The sequence below is a fragment of the Lutra lutra genome, chromosome 7 (genome assembly GCF_902655055.1).
Source record: "Lutra lutra chromosome 7, mLutLut1.2, whole genome shotgun sequence".
Classification (NCBI taxonomy): Eukaryota; Metazoa; Chordata; class Mammalia; order Carnivora; family Mustelidae; genus Lutra; species Lutra lutra.
In genome coordinates this window covers 118,817,250-118,837,597 of record NC_062284.1, presented here as the reverse complement: position 1 = coordinate 118,837,597, position 20,348 = coordinate 118,817,250, and the positions used below count along the sequence as shown (strand labels likewise).

At 43.9% G+C, this 20,348-nt stretch overlaps 1 protein-coding gene and 1 non-coding gene across 2 annotated transcripts in view; both read left to right on the top strand.

Annotated features, from left to right (window-relative positions):
- The window catches only part of TDP1 (tyrosyl-DNA phosphodiesterase 1), a 92,588-nt gene extending 81,675 nt beyond the window's left edge, over positions 1 to 10,913 (top strand). The window contains exons 16-17 of the mRNA XM_047737984.1: positions 693 to 801; positions 9,650 to 10,913. Coding sequence (XP_047593940.1) covers positions 693 to 801; positions 9,650 to 9,723 — 183 coding nt within the window. The 3' untranslated portion in view covers positions 9,724 to 10,913. The remainder of the gene's footprint in view (positions 1 to 692; positions 802 to 9,649) is intronic.
- On the top strand, positions 3,810 to 3,913 carry LOC125105926 (small nucleolar RNA U13). Its single transcript, XR_007129165.1, has one exon. It is a non-coding gene; the product is annotated as a small nucleolar RNA U13 (small nucleolar RNA).
- Positions 10,914 to 20,348: the final 9,435 nt, after the last annotated feature.

Genomic DNA, 20,348 nt, shown 5'->3' with positions numbered 1-20,348 from the left:
CTTGCAAACAAGGTGCTGGGATGACCCGCTGAGGGAGATCAGAAGAGGGGGATCAGTGTGTGGAGGCCTGGGGAAAATGAGGCTCACGTAGTAAGCACCTGTGCTGCTGTTAAGGTCCTAGAAGGCAGTTGGTGGTTCTTTACTTGAGCTGAGATACAGAACTTTAACTTGTACCCTGGTTAAGATCTAAAAATAATACCCTACTCTGAGTTCTTGGAATAAACCTTCCATTTTGGTGAGTCTGGAAGAGTTTTTGTTTTTATATTCCTATCACATTATATTGGAACACTTTCATTATACATGAAGGCAACTTTTATTCTTACACCAGAGTGAGCAGCCTGTTACTATAGCAATATTGAAATTATTTATATACAGTGTCTTCTACACACTCCTTGCAAACTGTACATAGTGGTTAGGAGAAATGGGCTATGATATCCAAAATTGTTTTCTCTCTTATTTCCTTTGTTAAACTTCTGTAAACTTTGTTATAACTTGATTTTTTAAAATTTGAACCTCTTATTTTTAGGAAAGATTTATTTAGGGGAGTTACAAATATATCCCACCTATCAAACATTGAAAATAGCTCTGAAATAACTTCAGTTTTGCTGTGAGCTCCATACAGATACAACTGCTTCTTGAGATCTTTTTCAGATAAAGGGGTGGAATCATAGATGCCCTCTGTGTGTTTGCAGGGCCTGGACAGCTTCAAAGTAAAAGAGAAATTCTTCTCGGGGAGCAAGGAGCCAGTGGCCGCCTTTCCTGTGCCATTTGACCTGCCTCCAGAACTGTATGGAAGTAAAGGTAGGACACACATGAAGGGAGATCATGGGTGTTATCTATGGAACAGAAACAGTGCCCAGAAGAAGCCGTCAGTCTCTCAGTGGGAGGTTGGCTCACAGAATACTTCGGAAATGCAGGTTTGCAGAGGCCCCTTCGCTGCCCTGTCTCGGGCCACTAGAGCTCTCATTCTCAAACTGGTTGGTCCCGGAGCCCCTCTGAACTCTTACCATTATTAAGGACCACAAGGAGCTTTTACTCACATGGGTTTTTGTATCTGTTAAGATTTACTATATTAGACCTCAAAACCAAGAATTTTTTATTAGTTTTTAAAGTAATAAACCTATTTATATATATATATATACACACACACACACACACACATATATATATATATATACACATACACATATACAAACACACACATATATATATGTTATGTATGTATGTACATACATATGCATGTGTGTGTGTATACACATATTTGGTGTTTTTTTATTGTCAAAAAAAAGTGAGGAAGGTGGCATTATTTACAATTTTTGCAGGCAGACCTCTTTACTCTCTGAGTTAATGAAAGACCACTGAATTCTCACAGCTGCTTAGTTGCAGTATCACGTCACAAAGCCTCTATACATTCACAAGAAGTGAAGATGACAAATAATGGCTTAATATTTTGATGAAAACAATTTGACTTCACAAACACCTCCCATCCTCTTAAAGGGGAGATCCCCAGGCTGCCCTCAACTATGACTTTCTTAGAGGCAGTGAACAAGTATTTTTCATAATAGAAAGTCATTAGAACATTGGTTCAGGTTCATGGTGTTCTTGGAGGAAAGCTGCCTGGTATGAGTGGGACCAACTCCATCTCAAGTCTGTCCCAGCCCCACAGCTGCACTTGTCTTAGCCCTAGAATGTCTGTCTTTAAAGCAAATTCATACTTACTAGACTCACACAGCAGCAGTTGTAAAATCAAGACATGCTTATTAATTTAAAATGGCAAAAGGTATATTATAATCAGCATATTTTCCAGTGGAAGGCAGATGCCTTCACAGATAGCTGGATTATAGTCAGTGGTATTTGAGTAAATTCTGAATTTGAACAGGGAAAATGTGATTTTTGTTTGGAAAGTTTTAATGACATCATTGCATTAATATTCCCGAATCTCTGGTTCCTTAACAGAGCCAACTGTGGCACTGGGTCCCTTTCTTCCCTGGGCGGTGCTAGATGGGCTCCAGCTACTCCCCCACCCTTACTTGCCCTTCCTGGTTTTGGTGGTAAACCAGACCTTCCCCTTCCAGTGGACCTGTTTCTTCGATGGTGTTGACTTTGTTGGATGTATCCATATAGTCTCATGCTGCCTGGTGTGCCGCCGCCTATGGCAGGGGACTTTCTAGAGCTATAATCAGTTGTATTGATAACAAGTTTAAGAAGTGTTCTTTTTTCCTTCTTTCCAAGCTATGTATATTTGAGTCCTCTAAATTTGTATATTTATGCATCTTCATTTTTTACTGGCAAGATTATATCGGTTTTATCAGAATTTCAGAGAATCGGTGCCCCCCACAACCCTCCCTGCACATACAAATGAAAAAGAGGGCTTTAGAATTAGGCTGTATTTGTGTGCCAACCTTGCAACTTATTAAGTGACCTTGGGCACTTATTTTCTTTCTTTAGGCCTTAGTGTCTCTATTTGTAAAATGGGAAAATAAGAGTGCCTACTTCGTAGAGTTTGTTGAAATGAGTAACCAGGATGCTATCTGTAAAGCACCTAACACAGTCTTCTAGTGCAGAGTTAGCAGTCAATAAACGTTAGCTGTTGTTTCTGTTATTTAGAATATCCAGTTCAGTTCCTGGCATGTAATAAACCAGTGTTCATTTTCTCCCCTTCCCCTTGCTGAGCTGATAAAAGAGCCTAAGGCCCATGTAGGACAGTCCCTGAACCCACCTAGTGTCACAGGACCTCACGGCGAAAACCCTCTCCTTCCTCCTTCCAGCTTTGTGCTGTAGTTTTTTCTCTTTCTGTCTGTTCATGTTCTTTTTTTTTTCCCCCCATCCTCAAACCTGAGTTCTGAGTAAGCTTAGTGGAGGTGGGGGACAGACGCACCATGGACTGACTGAGTTTGACTTCTTGTGGTCTGGCCTTGGGCTATATACTTTCCACCCCCAGCCCAGAACCTTGGCTGGAATTCCACCTCCTCCACTTAATCGTCATCTCCAAAGGACTTTGCAAGCAAGAATGAAAGAGACAGAGGAGCCTTAAAAATATCCTGAGGTTCCTTCAGTTCTGATAGAAAAAGCATTCCCAAGAATTTAAAAGTTTACAACGGGGTAGTATCTTAGACTGTGCAGTGATGAATCTTTTATTTGGCCAGCAAGCAGAATGTTTTCCGTTGTTCAGCGGCGTTGTCTGGGTGTATACACTTCTTTGAAACATACAAGGGAGACTGGAGCATTGTATTTTATTTCTACACTGCTTCAGTAGCATGCAAAATGGTGCCAGTCACTCGGATATCACCAGTTCACATGTAGCCAGCATTCCGGGGACTCCTACGGACTAGAAGAAAGGTGTCTTACTAACACTTGGGAAAGTGAGTAGTTAAGAACATTTCAAAAGCACTTTGTTTGGAAATGATTTTCAAACCACTGTAACATGTATAAGATCATGCTCGTTATTTTTTAAATCTGAGGAACTGTACAGAAAGCTTAGCAAAGAAATATACTGCTCTGAACCAATTATAGTTTATTACAAGACACCGGCAGACATCCTGAAACCAAGAAACTGATCAAATAATGAAGTAAAACACACACAGCTGCAGGTCCACCTTGCTTTACGCAGGACTTGCTGCTCATCTGCTCTCTCCACAGGTATATTTCTGCTGTGTGCAGACACTGTCTAGGTCCTTGGAATATGTCCTTTAACAAGACAGACACAAGCCCCTGGCCTGAGGGAGTCTAAATTACTCTTTCCTGAGAAGTTATACCTAACCAAACTCATGTCACTAATAGGAGTTGTAGTTTTAAAGGAAATCTTTCAGATCCTCTTGTAGTTCATAAGTGTGATGATTGGATGTTCACACCAATGTGTGACACGTGCCTCCCTCAAACCTTGTTATGACCTTGGCACATTACCCATCTGATGTGAGGGGAAAAAAGTCTTTTATAAAGCAGAATCACCACATTTTAAATCTTACTTCCATATGTTCCACTTGTTGTATGACCCTGAGCCTGAAAAGAATGAAATAGACCAGTATGTGATCTCTCCGGAGCTGTTACATGCCAGAGACATCTGCTTCGTACTCCCTTTTTGGCTTATATTCTTTGTATTCTCTGATACACTATAAAGAGGGTAAAACAAGGTAAGGTTACATAAAACTTATCTTATTTGGACTTAAAGTGTAAGTTATATATGTCAAATTTAAGAATAATTGAAGTACAAAGCTTCAGAGACCATAGTTATGTTAAGTGACCTGGGTTGTTCACGTGGTATATGGGAACAGTTGGCCCTTGCACAATGCCGGGGCTTGGGGCAGTGACCACCAGTGCAACTGAAGATCTGCATGTAACTTTTCACTCCCCCAAAATTTAACTACTAACAGCCCACTGTTGACAGAAGCCTCACTGATAACCTAAATAGTTAACACATATTTTGTATGTGAGATGTATTATATACTTTATTCCTATAATAAATAAAGTAAGCTAGAGAAAAGAAAACATTATTAAGAAAGTTATAAGGCAGAGAAAATACACTTAAGTATTGTATGTATTTTATTGGGGGAAAAGCCCACATCCGAGTGGACCTTTGTAGTTAAACCCATGTTGTTCGGGTCAACTATAGTATTCTTTTCTTTGAATTTTTTAACATAATGTCAAATTTAGAAAAATGTTCTAAGAACAGTATAAAGAACTCCCATATTCTCTTCACCCAGGTTCCCCTTCACTTACATAATCTTCCTTTCTTATGTTAACTTTTTTCTGATCCATTTGGAAGTTGTAAACAAGATCTGTGCAATCTCTAAATACTTCAAAATATATTTCTTAAAAATGTTCTCTTACATAGCCACAGTACAGTTACCAAAATCAAGAATTAACATTGATTGAATACTATCATCTACAGAACTTATTCAGATTTCATCTGTTGCCCCAATAATGACCTTTATAACAAAAGGGAAGTTTCAGATTATATGTCATATTTGTTTAGCAGTCTCTTTAGTCTCCATTAATTTGGAAAAGTGCCACAAGAAATTTTGTGTGTTTTATGATGCTGACACTTTGCTGAGCACAGGCCAGTTAGTTTAATAGACAGTGAGGGACATTGTATATTTGGTTTTCCCATTGTTTTCTCATAAATAGATCCAGATTATGCACTTTTGCCAAGAACACCACAGAAGAGATGTTGTTGTTGTTAGTGCATCGTATGAGGAGTCACATGATAAAATCTGCCTGATCACTGATGAAATCAGTATTGATCAGTTGGTTAAGGTGGTATCTGCCACATTGTGTGTATCTTTTACAGATTTAGTATATTTTAGAATTTAAGTTTTAATGTCTAGAACTAAGATAATTAGCTATATATGTAATTGCTCAGTAGGCGAGGTCATTGAAACCTGGCTGGCACACGAGATATACGTGATCTAGATTTAGCATATATGTAGTGTATATAATTTAAAGTTCTTTAAACCATGGGATCCCAGATAATTTAACCATTCCGCCTGCTGCTTGATTCATTTGAAATAATTCCTTGAATTTAGGTAATATCGTAATAAACTTCAGTCTAGACCTGTCAGAATTATTGCTAAATAGCAGAGACCAGATTCATAAAGTATTTTTGTAAGGACAATAGCTGATTCAACTTTCTAATCCAAAGAAAATGCAAAAGAAGTGAGCAAATGCTTAATTTCCAAGGACCAGTTTTTGAACGATCTTTAGAAATCTGGATTTTTTTTTTTTAATGAGAACCAGAAGAGGTTTTTAGACATGATTTTGATCATCTCCTTTAATAAAATCTATTATTGTTTCATAGTACAAACAGAAGGCTGACACCAAACTTCCAGCTTAGCTTTTAAAATTACTTTGTCAACAGAAACCTTTAGGAAATCTAGAACTATCAAAGTAATTTTATCAGATGATATTGAAATCAGTACTTGGTTTTTAGCCATTTGAATTATTCTTCCTCCCATTGGGTAGATTGTTGTGCTTTTTTTAGTCACAGATTAATACGGGAGATCTTCACAGAGGAGAGTATTAATGGGCTTCAGATAACACTGGTATCCCAGTTACCAAAGATTGCATCTCTGCTAGGTTGGTAACCCAGTGTAAAATATTTTGAAGCTTTCCTTTGTAGTGTAAGCTGGCAAGTCTTTTGTACATTTGTTGATTTCAGAGTAAGCTGAAGTAAAGTGGCATCACTTAGATGAACTAAGGAGAAGTTCATCTCTTTGGGATCACACACACGCGCCATATACACGCACTTTGTGTCTGATACAAGGAAAGAATTAAAGGCAATTGCTCAGGTGATAGGCAGCAACTTCTATAGGTAGGTAGGATATCAAGTTCCCTTGAAGACAGTGGGAAATGTGGGTATGGGTGTTTGGACATGGGCGTCCAAGTCCCAACTCTTTAACACAAGGGCCATTTCTTAGAGGATTAGAGGCTAGGTAGAATGGGATATTGTACTTGGGTTTGTCTGGCTGCTAAAAAAACCTGGGAGACCTACACAGCATATAGGGTAGTGACAGTACTCACCCACTGTGAGCTGAGGGTGGTGGTCATTATATTATAGCAGCTAGCACTCATTAAGTACTTATTACATGGTAGGAGCTGCTTTGAGCACTTGACTTGAATTTATGGGATCCTAACTGCCCCCATGACACCAGTACTAATATAACCCCTACTTTATAGACAAGGAACCTAAGCACTCAGGTCAATTTGGTCAGGTCCCCATGGGTAGCCTGTCCATGTCCATGTCCCCTTTACCGTCACACTGTGCCACCTCCCCACAGAGAGCTGGGTTCTAGAGTTAGAGATGTCAGATGCATGCAGTCCTCAATTTGGTCAGGTCCCCATGGGTAGCCTGTCCATGTCCATGTCCCCTTTACCGTCACACTGTGCCACCTCCCCACAGAGGGCTGGGTTCTAGAGTTAGAGATGTCAGATGCACGCAGTCCTCAACTGACCAACCATGAGGACAGATGGCATAGACACAGAGTAAAACCCCTCGGCTGTCACCTCATCCCCAGCCTTCCTGCCATGGCCTTAATGTTGGCCTCACTGTGTCTCCCCTAGACGGCACTGCCTATCCTCTCCCCATTGTTGGTCCCCTCCCACTGGACATCATCTCCCCTGCTGCCATGCGTCTCACGTCACATCCTGGTTTAAATCCTTCCATTGTATCACAGCAGAAAGCAGCTCATCCCATTTAGTTTCTGATCTCGGACTCTGTGTTAAAATCGCCGTTAGAACTTGGTGAGAATGGGTAATGCCAGGCCCCAGCCCAGACAGACTGAAACAAGCTCCCTTGAGGTGAGCTCTGAGGAAACACTCCGGCAATTCGCACGTCAGCCAGGTGTGGGAACCACCACGCTGATGTGGTAAAGTTCAGAATTCTGCCCCCGTGGCCTGCCTGCTTGTCTGTCTACCCTCTTGGACCGCAAACTGAGAGGACGTCAGCTTTGGCTAGCAGAGCGCCTGGCATCTAACCAGCACCAACAGATATTTCAGATACATGCAGGACTGTTTCATGAGGCAAGCTTTTCTTTCATGGGATAATTTAGGAGGATTGCTTAGAACAGGCTTTCATCTAAGCCAGAAAGTGTTAATGCTGACTTCCAGTAATGGTAGCAAGACAACAGAGTCAGGGCCACCTCCTACCTTCCTGTTAGCCCTTCTGTGTCTCTGCCCCAGGGTAGTGGTGAGCCTTGCAGCTGGCATGGCACATGGTTAGCCCGTGGGTACAGGCATTTGCTCACTTAGCGAGCAGTGTGTCTAGGGACTCGCCAGCGCCGCTTGGTCATCGTTGGCTGATTGTGAGGGAGAGGAAGAAATCGGTGGTGGTCTCTGAGTTGCTGGCTGGCTGGCGGGTGTTTGCATCATGAACCCTGCCTCGGTGAAGAATCTAACAGCTCCTCACCTAGCAAGGATCCGGTGTCCTTTACCTTGGGGATAAAGTGGAGCATATGTTACCCAGTGGGGCAGTTTGCAGGAAAAGATGGGAGAAGTCCGGCCACAGAAGACCGTGTTCCCGGGGCAGGAGAGCCAGTGCTCGGTTCAGGCCAGTGGGGAGTCTCCAGTGCTGTGGAACCTTCAGCCTTTTATGAAGCAAGCGTGTCGCACAGGCTCAGGATTATGGCTCTCTCACGGGCTTAACAAACTAGCTTCAGGCTTTCACACCATCTCGAGGCCAAAGACAAGAAAACGGGCTTCTGCTAACTTGTTGCCATCTGTAGCCTTCTTTCCCTGCGCGTCCTGCAGGGTGCTGCTGTCTGCATGCTTGCGTGCCGTTATTTCACACCAGGGACGGTGAGGAGAACCTCCTGTTGTTTGTCAGGTCGTCCTCTGAGCTGCCATCTGCTTCTGTTCGGGAAGAGGAGGAAGCTTCCCCGAGAGTGGCTTAGCAGTGCTGGGCAGTGGCTTCCGCCGATGGTACCTCTCACACCCGTGCTGCGCGGTTGCCTCACTCCAGGCACTCACCCCTTCAGAGCTGTTGGAGCTCTCCTCTGTATCAGGACAGTTACGTGGAGCTCGATTCCTAACCCTGGGAGTGCATTTACACCCTACGAATACTGTTGTTCTTTTGAATTGGTTTGATTCCAGCAGTAATGATGCATGGTAAAAGTGATCAGAGTTTGTCAATTTCTGAAACCCCAGTTAAAAGGGGATGGGGGGGAAGTTTGTGTTTATTGAGCACCTACAATATGCCGGGAACTTCCACAGCTGTTCTCGTTTATGTTTCACAGCCCTCCTGAGAGGTTACTTACGTAGCTAATTCCCATTTCACAGCTGAGGAACCCGAGGCCAAGATCCCAGTGTTTTCCTGAGTTTGCAGAGAAAGACAAGGGCAGGACCTGAACCTAGGTCTTCAGTGTTCTCCGTTGTGTCTTACCAAGGCATGTTGCTTGCTTCACCATCGATCTACAGTCATTGTGCAGAGACCTTCATGCCTCATCAATTATTAGCCTTAAGGAACAGAACAAAACCATTTCATGGAGGTGAACGCGGGCCTCCTGATTATATGTGACTGTGACAGCTGAGAGCAGTATGCTGTCTGTTGCCATTGGTTTCTCCAGAGTTGTAAGACGTAACAGCTGCCTTTCTCTGCCGGATGCCCTCAGACACAGTGAGAGTTTATCTCACTTGCCCGTCCTGACAGCGCCGCAGTCAGGTACACAGAAGGAAACTGAGGCTGACAGGCAGTGACTGGTCAGTGTAGGTGGCAACCCTGATTTCTGCTGGCCGGCTTCCGCTATTCACTTGCCTGTGTCTTAGCACAAACCTTTGACAACAACCACTGTCTGAAATGGGCTGTTGTCTGGGGTTGCTTCAGGGAAGGTTCTTAAGGGGGTGCCTGGGTGGCACAGTTGGGTAAGTGTCCGAATCTTTGTTTTGGCTCAGGTTGTGATCTCGGGGTTGGGAGATTGAGCCCCACTGTGGGCTCTGGGATCAGCACAGAGTCAGCTTGAGGTTCATTCTCTTCCCTTCCCCACCCCCACATGTGCTCACATGCACGCACTCATAAATCTTTACAAAGAGGGGAGGGGTTCTTAACGTGTAGACTCTGACATGTGGGTGGTTTTATCCTAGTGGGTAAGTGATTTTTTTGTAATCCTGCCTGTTCAAATAAGTATTCTACAACTATAATGTGTTTTGTTTTTTTCCCTAGATCGGCCATGGATTTGGAACATTCCTTATACCAAAGCACCAGATACACATGGGAATATGTGGGTTCCCTCCTGAGAATCTTAAAGCACTATGAAATTTAGGTGCAAGACATCAAGCCCCAGATAATGAATGTTCTTATTGGTGCTGGATGTTTACCCTTCGAGTTTTATCTACACCCTTAACAAAACTCTGCAGAGCTCACTCTCGTGAGCACGATGCTGGTTACACCTTTGATAGTCATTAACAGTGTCCCTTAATTCACTTTTTTAAGCTTCGGAATGAAAGCTATCAAACTCGACAATGTTGAATATAGACCCAAAGTCATCCTCAAAGTGATACATGGAATTTCACGGTGGTGTTCGCTCTTCCCAAGTGAAGACAGACTATGTGTGTTGTACTCCGTCCGTCCTGCTCTTCAGCCAAGCAGGGGAAGAATGTGACCATTTGCTTATCACCCGGCCCTCCGCTTTCTGAGTGTTGTCTCAGGGCTGCTGGCCATGAGGCTGCCCATGTTCCTAGCCTGTCGCTCAGGTCAGTGTGGCTACTCTTCTGACACACCGAGTCCTACTACCTCCCATCGTCCTGCAGCTTCATGAGGCTTCGCATCCTGGCACTGTGCTAGCTGCCTCTCTGCTTACAGATGGGTCCTGCCATTTCCTCGCCCGTCCCCAGAGCGATGGGTGTCTTTCATCCCCTCAAGTTTCCAGAAGAGACAGCTCACCGAACCATATAAAAGCACAAGTATGTTCCTTGCCAGAAACCCTGAAAGGTAACCTAAATTGGTGCCTTCAGCTTACAAGCAAGGAGACAGAAGCCCAGAAAGGCTCAGGATGCCCCCCACATCACAGCTGGTTTGGGTCCAAGCTGTGAATGTTTCCACTTTAAGTACATCTGTCCTTTGTACTTAGGAATCCCGTTCTCCTAGGATGATGGAGACCTTTTCCACATGAGGCTGATACCCAGTTTATCTCCACCCTCTTTATCTTACAACTTTCAAGAGTTGTTGAATATTAATTTTGAAAGATTTCTGAAGATAACTTTTCAGACTGTTTCCCAGGCCTACGATTTTCACCTTAGGACCTGGCAGGGCAGAGCAGCGGTGCTGCCATAGAGAAGTCTGGGAAGCCAGCTGCGGACCCTCTACTCTGCTGTCACTTCGCTTTACCTATTTTATATTTTGGGATTCTGTAAAGGATATTATCTGGGATTATGTGTGTATGTGTGCTCACGCTGCTTTAAAAAAAAAAAAAAAGTTGAAAAGCCACCGAATTACTCCTCTTACCTGTGTAGTGAACCTGTTATACTAAGGCTTGAACCTTTCAGGACCCCGCCTTTTACTTCCCAAAACGTGCAGACCCTCATCACGTGAGCCGGGAAGGCATGGGAAGGCCCCCCGGGGCTGGCCCAGAGCGGGTGCCCTGCAGTCTGTGTGTCCATAGGCCTTGCACGGGCCCCAAGATTCTCACCACCATGGTGGTCCCATCCTAGGTGGGGGTGAGGCACACCACAGAGGCGTCTCCGTCAGCCGTGTCACCAGGACAGTGAGCAGGCCGCCTGGGCCCTGTGGGATGGGTTCAGCTACTCGAGAGGACAGCGGCAGCTTGACAGCGGTCACTGGTTGAGTCGGTCACACAGGTCCATTGCTCATCCGATCCAGGTCACTGCAGAGTGGGTTGGAGCTCGGAGTTTGAATGTCTCCTCTGCCACTTACGGCTGTGTGACCTAGACCAGGTTATTTAACTTCTCTGTGCCTTGGTCCCCTCAACTGTAAAATGGGAGTGGTGGTGGTAGTACTCTTCACAGAGGATGATGGAGAGTGGTGAGTGAAGGCGTGAAGATACTCCGAGCCCGCACAGCGTGAGAACCGTCTGGTGATTGCTCCTGCTGCGGCCACAGGTGATCCATTAGGATTAGCCTCCTTTTCCTAATGAGACTGGGACTCAGAAAGGTGTAGCGCTTGCGCAGGGTCCTACTTCTAGAAAGTGCTCTCCCAGTATTTGAACTGGGTCTGGCAGGGTCCAAGGCCTGTTTTCTGCCAGGTGGCCCAACTCCCAGGCAGCATGGTATGTGAGGAGAGGGATGGTTTTTACCCCCAGTGTGTTGTGGACAAACACATGTACAAAATCAGGTGCCTGGATGTTACAGGACCGTCAGATTACAGTGGAAGTTTCTAAATGCTTATCTTCTGTACTCCTCACAGACCAACCCTGGCCCATGGGCTGTATTTCAAGTAACGTTCCTCTACACTTCGTGGGGACCCAAAGGACCCTCGGAAACAGAAGTTCCAGAATGGGTGGCTAGGTACATCAAGATAACATTAGGGGAAGCCCATGGTCAAGGGTTATGCACTCAGTGGTTGTCCAGCTGTTAACATTAGCCTTCTGTGCCCTTCACCCTGGCTAGCATGGACTGGAGGAAGACAGGCCAGCATAGATAGGTGGTTCATAACATGAACTTTCTGGGTATAGGTGATCGCACACATGGAAAACAAGGCCCAAGAGTAATCAACATGGGAACCCAAAAAGCAAGCAGTTCTGCCCCATCTGGTCCTTTTTAAAAATGGGACTAACCAAAATACCCAAAGTGCTACAAAAAAGCATCATCAAATGTGTCTGTTAATGTTTGAGGAAATTCCTTGATTTTCAGGTTGGGGTTCAACAATTATTTCTCCCTGATTCAAGGAACACTCATCTCACCCTTGTTCTGCAGGTAGCTGCCTGCCACCTTTTATCCTCCCCCTCCCCACCTCCCCCTGCTTCAGATCCGGAAACACCAGCCAGTGATTGCATACCTGCTGAGAGCAAACACTCACATCAAAATTCAGCTTCTGCCCCTGCATGAAGTTCTAATAGAGGAGACTTGTTGGCTGATGAAGGAGGGTCTCAGCCTGCGGACAAAAGGAACCGCTGTCTTTCTGTGGAGTTCTCTCATGCTCTTTTGAAAGCTTCCCTAATGTCCTCTTACAGAGATGGACATGTAGCCAGAAGTCTAAACAAGATCTTCATGCTAGATAATGAATTTCAACAGAATATTCTGAATGATCATTTAAAATTAAATTTAAAATTTAAAATTAAATTCTGTCCCTACACCTAGCGACCTAAGTCACTTGCCATTTTGGCAGGAGGATTCCGTGTCCCCTCCACTTCCCATATTCTGTCTTATAAAGAGGGGAATGGGTCTTCCCCCAGCTGCTTTTGTGGGGTGAAGGAGGGAAAGAGGGATTTTATTTATTTTAAAGATTCATTTATTTTAGAGAGAAAGAGGGGGAGAAAAACAAGTAGACTCTGCCCTGAGCTCGGAGGCTGGCGCGGGGCTTGATCTCAGGAGCCACAGATGAACCTGAGCTGAGACCAAGGGGCAAGCACTTAACCGACTGCGCCCCCTAGGTACCTCTAAATTATTATCACAATCCTGAGAACAGCTGCCTGGTTTTAACTATAGTTGATACAAACCGTCCTTAAAATTGGCTAATTCGGGAGGCTGTATTTTTCCACATAAGGTAATAGCCCGTGTTTCCAGAGCTCTTCTGTGTCTCGACTCCTGTGCTTGAGTGCTTCACATGTAATCCTCACATCAGCCTGCTGTTAAGTAACATCCATAAGGTTCCACGGTAACCGTGGAGCCCAGCTTTGTTTTCCTGGGCTCTTGTGTAGAAGTTAAATAGTTCTCCTTAATAGAAGTTACTGGTATGTGACTTCCAACACATGGTTTCTGCATCAGATTTGGTATGCTGAAAGTAAGGATCTTAGGTTCCATTTTGTCACAACTTTTTTCCACACAAAATTAGCTTACTTTCTAGGGAAATGACCTGTTGCCCATTGTAAAACCATTTCTGGATGATCTCGATGTTTGGTTCAAATCTTAGGACATTTTTCTTTCTCATAATCGAAAAATCAGAGCTGTAACCACTTCCTTAAAGATACTTGCTTTTGACTGATGAATACTTCAAAGAAAAAGATAGGCATTCTTTATTTACATTCGTAAAATGTAATTGTATTGATGAATGGTACTCATTATGATGACAATAGTGCAGGAACTGAACGGCAGAAATAAAATAGCTTAAATATTACATAGGATTAAATCTAAAATTCTGTTGATAATGCGCTAAATACATGCATGCATGGGTCCCACTATAAAATTTTGACAAGTTTTCCAAGTTTTTTTTAAGATTTTATTTATTTGACAGAGATCACAGGTAGGCAGAGAGGCAGGCAGAGAGAGAGAGAAAGGGAAGCAGGCTCCCTGCCAAGCAGAGAGCCCGATGCGGGGCTCGATCCCAGGACTCTGAGATCATGACCTGAGCTGAAGGCAGAAATTTTAACCCACTGAGCCACCCAGGCGCCCCTAGTAGCCCACTTTTTGTTAAGCAATATCCAGGACAAAAAAGTACTACAAACAAAACCACAATTTCTTATTGCATTTTTAGCAGCTAGTAAGTTACAGGACTTAAGTTGCTCTTATAGGTCTTCAGGGGTAATACACAGTAATTTGCTCCTGGGAGATGCCAGCAGTGCCCACAGCCAGAACCCCACATGGGGACAGGTGACCGTCTCTGAGCCCAGACTCCACTGGGCCCCGAGTAAGAACACTGACCAGTGAGTACAGAGCACTTGGAGTGCGCCAGGTATTGCTCATATTTTCGGTGTATTAACGAACCAAATCTTCACTATAATAACCCATTAATAACCTATTACTGTAGCCATTTTACAGATGGGGAAACTAAGATTATTTGTCCAAAGGCCCACAGCTGGCAAGGGCAGAGCTGGGATTTGAGCCCGCGCCGTGCTGCTGTGAGGAACCAGGCAGCAAGTGCGGCGCATGTTTGTGGCGCACGTTCCCAAGCTCCAGCCCAGCAGCAGGCCTCATGTACAGGATGTATAACAGTAGCACAAAATCAGGTACACCTTCATCCACTGCAACAGCAAATCCTAGTTGGCATGACTGAACCAGCTATGGGTCCACAAAATCAACCACTAAATGCAGCATTAGTATGCAGGCCCGAGTCACTGAACCTGACCGTGGAACTGGTTCCTTTCAAGTGAGAAAATCAACAGCTGAAGACATTGCCACGTTAAGTACGTTCTATGAACTTCTCTGACTGAAATCTGATGTTTCCATGGACTAGGCCTAAAGCAGAGAGCAGAAGGGATTATGCCAAGTGTCAAAATGCTGGGGAGGAGGAGGGTGCCTCATGCAGTAACGGGGAAGTGGGGGGTGGTTAGCGAGCAGACATGGGGCCAAAGCAACACAGGTTAAGTCAAGTGCACTTTCCATGCTTCACAGAGTTCTAAGCAAGTCCATCTCAAGCATGCTGTGTTCTCTCAGGCCTACCAGAAGGCCCACTGAAACTTTAACCAACACTCATCAGTCTAAGGCACTGGTCCCTGGTCCCTTTGTAGCAAGCACTCCACTGTGATTAAAAACTGGAAGGCTGAGTCGCCTGGGTGGCTCAGTGGGTTAAGCCGCTGCCTTCGGCTCAGGTCATGATCCCGGAGTCCTGGGATCGAGTCCCGCATCGGGCTCTCTGCTCACCAGGGAACCTGCCTCTCTCTCCACCTCTGCCTGCCTCTCTGCCTGCTGGTGTGCTCTCTCTTCCTCTCTGACAAATAAAATCTTTAAAAATAAAATAAAATAAAAACAGGAAGGCATCTGGACCAGTCTTTAATACACAGGGAAGCTCAGAAGGGAAAAGGTGAGGGAGAAATTGCATCCATAGGGAATTTATTACAGGCATAGTCAATCATCGGTAACTATACACATCACACTGGGGCAGGTGACACCCCATTTAGGGAAGGTAAAATAAGAGTCGAGGTCACAAGTAGCACGTGTTCCCTTCTGGCCCCAAAGACACAGATGATGCCACTGTGCGTGCTCTTGGTAGCTCTTTGCTCATAGGTCCTTTGGTAGGTGAGTGCTGGTTTTGTTTTCTTCAGATAACTGACAAAATTTTAAAATCCCTACATATTTGTTACTCAGTAATTTTTCAATATTTTTATGAAAGAATACATTAGGATACTTTTATAGCTACAGAAGTCAGATTAATTAAGCATAAACAATGAAAGACTAACAGAGTCTGGCAAATGCTGGAGCCAGAGGAACCTAGCAGTCTCCAGATTCAGAATACCTGCTCTCAGGTATACAGACACCATTCTCCAGCAAGCTTTTTCCACAGGAGCCTGAAATGCCCCCATCCTCTAACCCCCTCCAGGGTCCCACATTACTTCCAGGTAGTTACTTAAAAACAACAAAAAAAACACAACACGACAAGCACAAAAAACAACACAACAAAATACCTTTCCCTCTAGCTCCATCAAGTCCCCTGATGCACCTGCCTGTCCCTGGTGCAAGCACTCCAGACCAGGGGACTGCCCCTGATGAGAAGGCTGCAGTTGTGGAATTCTCCAGAGATAAGTGGAACATGCCTGAAGTCCACTCCAGATCAAGAAGTATCCCTAGGTGAGCTATTAATAGTGTACCAGAGAAAGCTTTTTGTCTCATCCTTAAATAATGTGAGCAAGTGTGCAGGTTTTTTTTTTTTTTAAAGCAAAGGTAAACCCAGAAGGAAATTTTTAAGTCCAAGTTTCTTGTAAATTTGCATAAATAAGTAAACCCTTGTAATCTGAGTGTTCTAAAGCTGATTTTTCAAACTGCCAGTCAATATCTTAATGAATCATGAAATCAATTCAGGAAGTCATCATCCGTAGTTTTCAATGAAATCTAGTAGAAAAATCTGAAAATACCTGTAGCACAAAATGAGGTGATTATTTTCATTTATGTATTTATGAGTGCATTCAGGATTACAATATATAATGTATTCCTTCCCCGGTTTGCTAGTTCAGTCACGCTGAGTGAACACAGTTCCGTGGATAATGGCTCGAGATTGACAAGCCTGAAAGGTAGACTCAGCTCCAAGCCACTCAGGACTCAGGATTGTCTGATCCCAGCTCTGCCCTCCACACTGTGAGACCTTGGGCAAGTCATGTGATGCTTTTAAGTCTTCATTCTCTCATCCGTTAAGGGTAATACCTATCCCTCCTGCCTCATGGGATTATCTTGAGAATTGGATGAAAGGGTGCTCTTAAACACTGGCAAGAAATCCATAAATCTAAGTTGCAGGGATTCTCATTATCACTGTGAAAGTGCTTGGGATTGGCAGTCTCTCTCTGGAGCACTTAGATGGTAATTCAAGTATAGAATATAAAACCCATGTCTTTGAAAACTTAGCCTGTCCCCCCAAATATTGCTTCTTAACACTAAATGCAGGTCATTTCTGAAGACAAGTAGGTTTGAGTCCTGGCTGCAGCAGGGTAGCCAGTAGTCCTCTGGGATTCCACAGAAAGGGGACCCTCTTCACAAAGAAATCCGCCTCCATGGACCCAGTCTCTCAAACACCCTTTAAAACTCTGCAGAACCAACCTGCAGACTTTGTCCTAAAAGTCCTGGGTCCACGTTGCCTGCTGCCTGTTGGGCAGGACTGCGGAGTCTATGTTAATGTGAATCCCAAAGGATGAGCTGACACTTTACCCCTGGAGGAATCCCATTGTACAAATGAAAAAACAGGGTCAGAGCGATGGGAACCTGCCTAAGGTTGCATCCTTAAAGATCAAGCTCCTGCCTCCGAAACTCCTCTGATACCAGAACAGGCTTCAAGAAATGGGCATCTTTAATTGCACTTGAATTAGCAGAATCCACTTTTCGGTGGGAGAATGGAACCTGTCTTCTTATTGAGCCAAGAAGCACCTTTCTAGAGACAGTCTGGGAACACCTCATAAGAGCCCTCTGCTTTGCCATTACATTCTCTGGCCCTCCAGGACACACTTGGCAATGGATGGCCTCTCTCCTTGGTCTCTAATTCCGTTCTTGGAGTGGCACCCTGGCTCCCACTCGAAGTAGAACTGGGTGGCCTTAAAAAAGAATTCAGGAGTGAGAAGAGGGGATTGGCTGCATGAGGGAACTTTTGGGGCAACAGAAACGTTTCATGATTGTGGCACTGGTTACATTTTACAAAACCCCTTTAATACACCAAATGGGTAACTTTTCTTGTAAATGATAGCTCAATAAAGTTTTTTTTTTTAATTTTAAAAAATACTTTATTTATTTAACAGACAGGTCACAAGTAGGCATAGAGGCAGGCAGAGAGAGAGGGAGAAGCAGGTGCGGGGCTCGATCCCAGGACCCTGAGACCATGACTTCAGCCGAAGGCAGAGGCTTAACCCACTGAGCCACCAGGCACCCCAGTAAAGCTGTTTTCTTAAAAACTCAAAGAATGCACAGTTCAGATATCCATTCATTCTGTGTAAATTTTACATAGAAAGAAAAAAACTAAATTGTTGACTTCTAGTTAATTATACATATGCTGAAGTAATGACTGCATTTACTTTGAAATGCACGGAAATAAAGTATAATGGATGTAGTTATGATCAAGTATAAGAAAATTTAAGTGTACAATCTAGGCTAAATCTAGGTAAAATTCTTTTACCTTTGGTGTATGTTTGAAAATTTCATTTTGTAATGTGCGGGAGAAACCACATAACCTTGGGTTTCTGGCAGGGCCAGAGAGCCCCAGTTGAACCACCTCTTCCAGATAGAAAATACAAGCTCTGGGAGAAAAGTCTTTAAAAACCAGCTACTGAGAGTGATTGAACACAGGCAGAAACTGAACAGGAATCAACAATTGGAAGAAAGGCACAACACTATGTGAGTTTCCTGGTTTTGTTTCTGTTTAACCACTTTGGTCCTGAGGTCAAGTCGCCAGGGGCACCATGAAACCTCCAGTGGCAATCTGTAGTTTTGCCAGCTAGAAGATCCAGAGTACAGGGTTTGGAGCAACCATAGTCTCTGAGCATGAAGAGGGAAAGAACAGAGAAGAGCCAAAGAGAGGATTCCCAAATTCTGTATATAAATTCTGCCCAAATCCCTGGCTGATCTCTGAGCTGTTCATGCACAGCCAAGCTAAAATAACTGATCTAAAATTTAAACCACTTCCCACTGCAGGGGAGACACTTTGCAGTTGAGTTCAGCCAAGTTAACTGCCTATTTAAAAATAACAATTTAAAAAATAATTATTTTCAGAGGAAAAGAACAGAATTCAGAGTTTCTACAACACATCATAAATTATCTATGTTACAATGCTTAGGACATAATCCAAAATTACTCACTATACAAATGAAGAGAAAGACATGGCTTATTCTCAAAAGACAAGCAAAAGAGACCAAAAGAGTCTCCAAAGATTCTTAAACCAGCTAAAGAAATTATGTTCAGGAGTGTAAAAAAAATTCTTATGTTGAAAGAAAAGATAGCAAATCTCAGCAGAGCAGTAGGAATGGAAATTTTAGAACTGAAAAATATACCTATGGGGGCAGTTCCCCCCCACCCCCGTGTGCCTGCTGACCTCTCACATGACCACCACACTCAAAACACTTATGGTCACCAGATGTGTGAGGATGTTTTCCACGCCAAGCAATTCTGAGACACCAGCTGTGTGTCCTGCAATTTAAAAATCACACAATCTACCTGGAGACAGAGTCAGATCCCACAGGTAAAGGTCTCAGTCCCACAAGACTGCCCCCCTCAACTTCAGATGCCAACCAAAGATGGTTGTCACCTGGGCTTCTGAGCCATCTGCTATACATCAGAGGGTCCCCATTACCCCTCCTCAGATTGGATTAATTTGCTAGAGCAGCTTATAGAGCTCAGGGGAACACTTAACTACCAGTTTTTGTTTTTGTTTTTTAAATATTATTTATTTATTTGAGAGAGAGAGACAGTGAGGGAGAGCATGAGCGAGGAGAAGTTCAGAGGGAGAAGTAGACTCCCTGTGGAGCCAGGAGCCCGATGTGGGACTCAATCCCAGGACTCCAGGACCATGACCTGACCAACTGAACCACCCAGGTGCCCCAACTACCAGGTTTTTTTTAAAGGAATGATAAAGGATACAGATTAATGGCTGGGTGAAGAAAGATGTAGGGTGAGGTCTGGGAGGGTCCTATGACCCTCCTGGGCTCAGGAAGTTTGAGCACACAACCCTTCCATAACCTTTCCAGTGTGGATATGTTCACCAACCTGGAAGCTCCCCAAACTCAGTACTACTGGGGTTTTATGGAGGCTTCCTCATAGAGGCACGATCCATCAAACTCCATTTCCAGCCTCTTTCCCTCTCTGGAAAATCGGGCTGAAAATTCCAAGTTTATAAACATGGTTTGGTCTTTCTGGTGACCAGCCCCAATCCAGGAACCCATCCCCCCACCCCCACCCCAAGTCACCGCATTAGAACATAAGATGTTCTTAGTACTGTTACCACTTAGGAATTTACCAGGTTTTCAAGAGCTCTGTGTCAGGAACTGGGGACATGAACCAATAGGTGTATTTTCGGTTATCTCACAATCTGAAATTAAAGGCTTCAGTAGATGGGCTTAATAGCAGAATGGAGATGACAGAGGAGTCAGGGAACTTGAAGCTAAGTAGATACAATTATCCAATCTGAAGAAGGAACAGAAAATACTAAAAAGTGGGGATGGGGTGGGAATTAAGGATTTGTGGGATAATATCTCAAGGTTTAACTTCTATGTGATTGGAATCCTAGGAGATGGGTAAGTATGGGGGAGAGAAAATATTTAAAGAAATAATGGCTAAAAACTTGGAGAGACATAAATTTATAGATTCAAGAAGCTCAGTGAATAAGCAATAGGCTAATGCAAAAC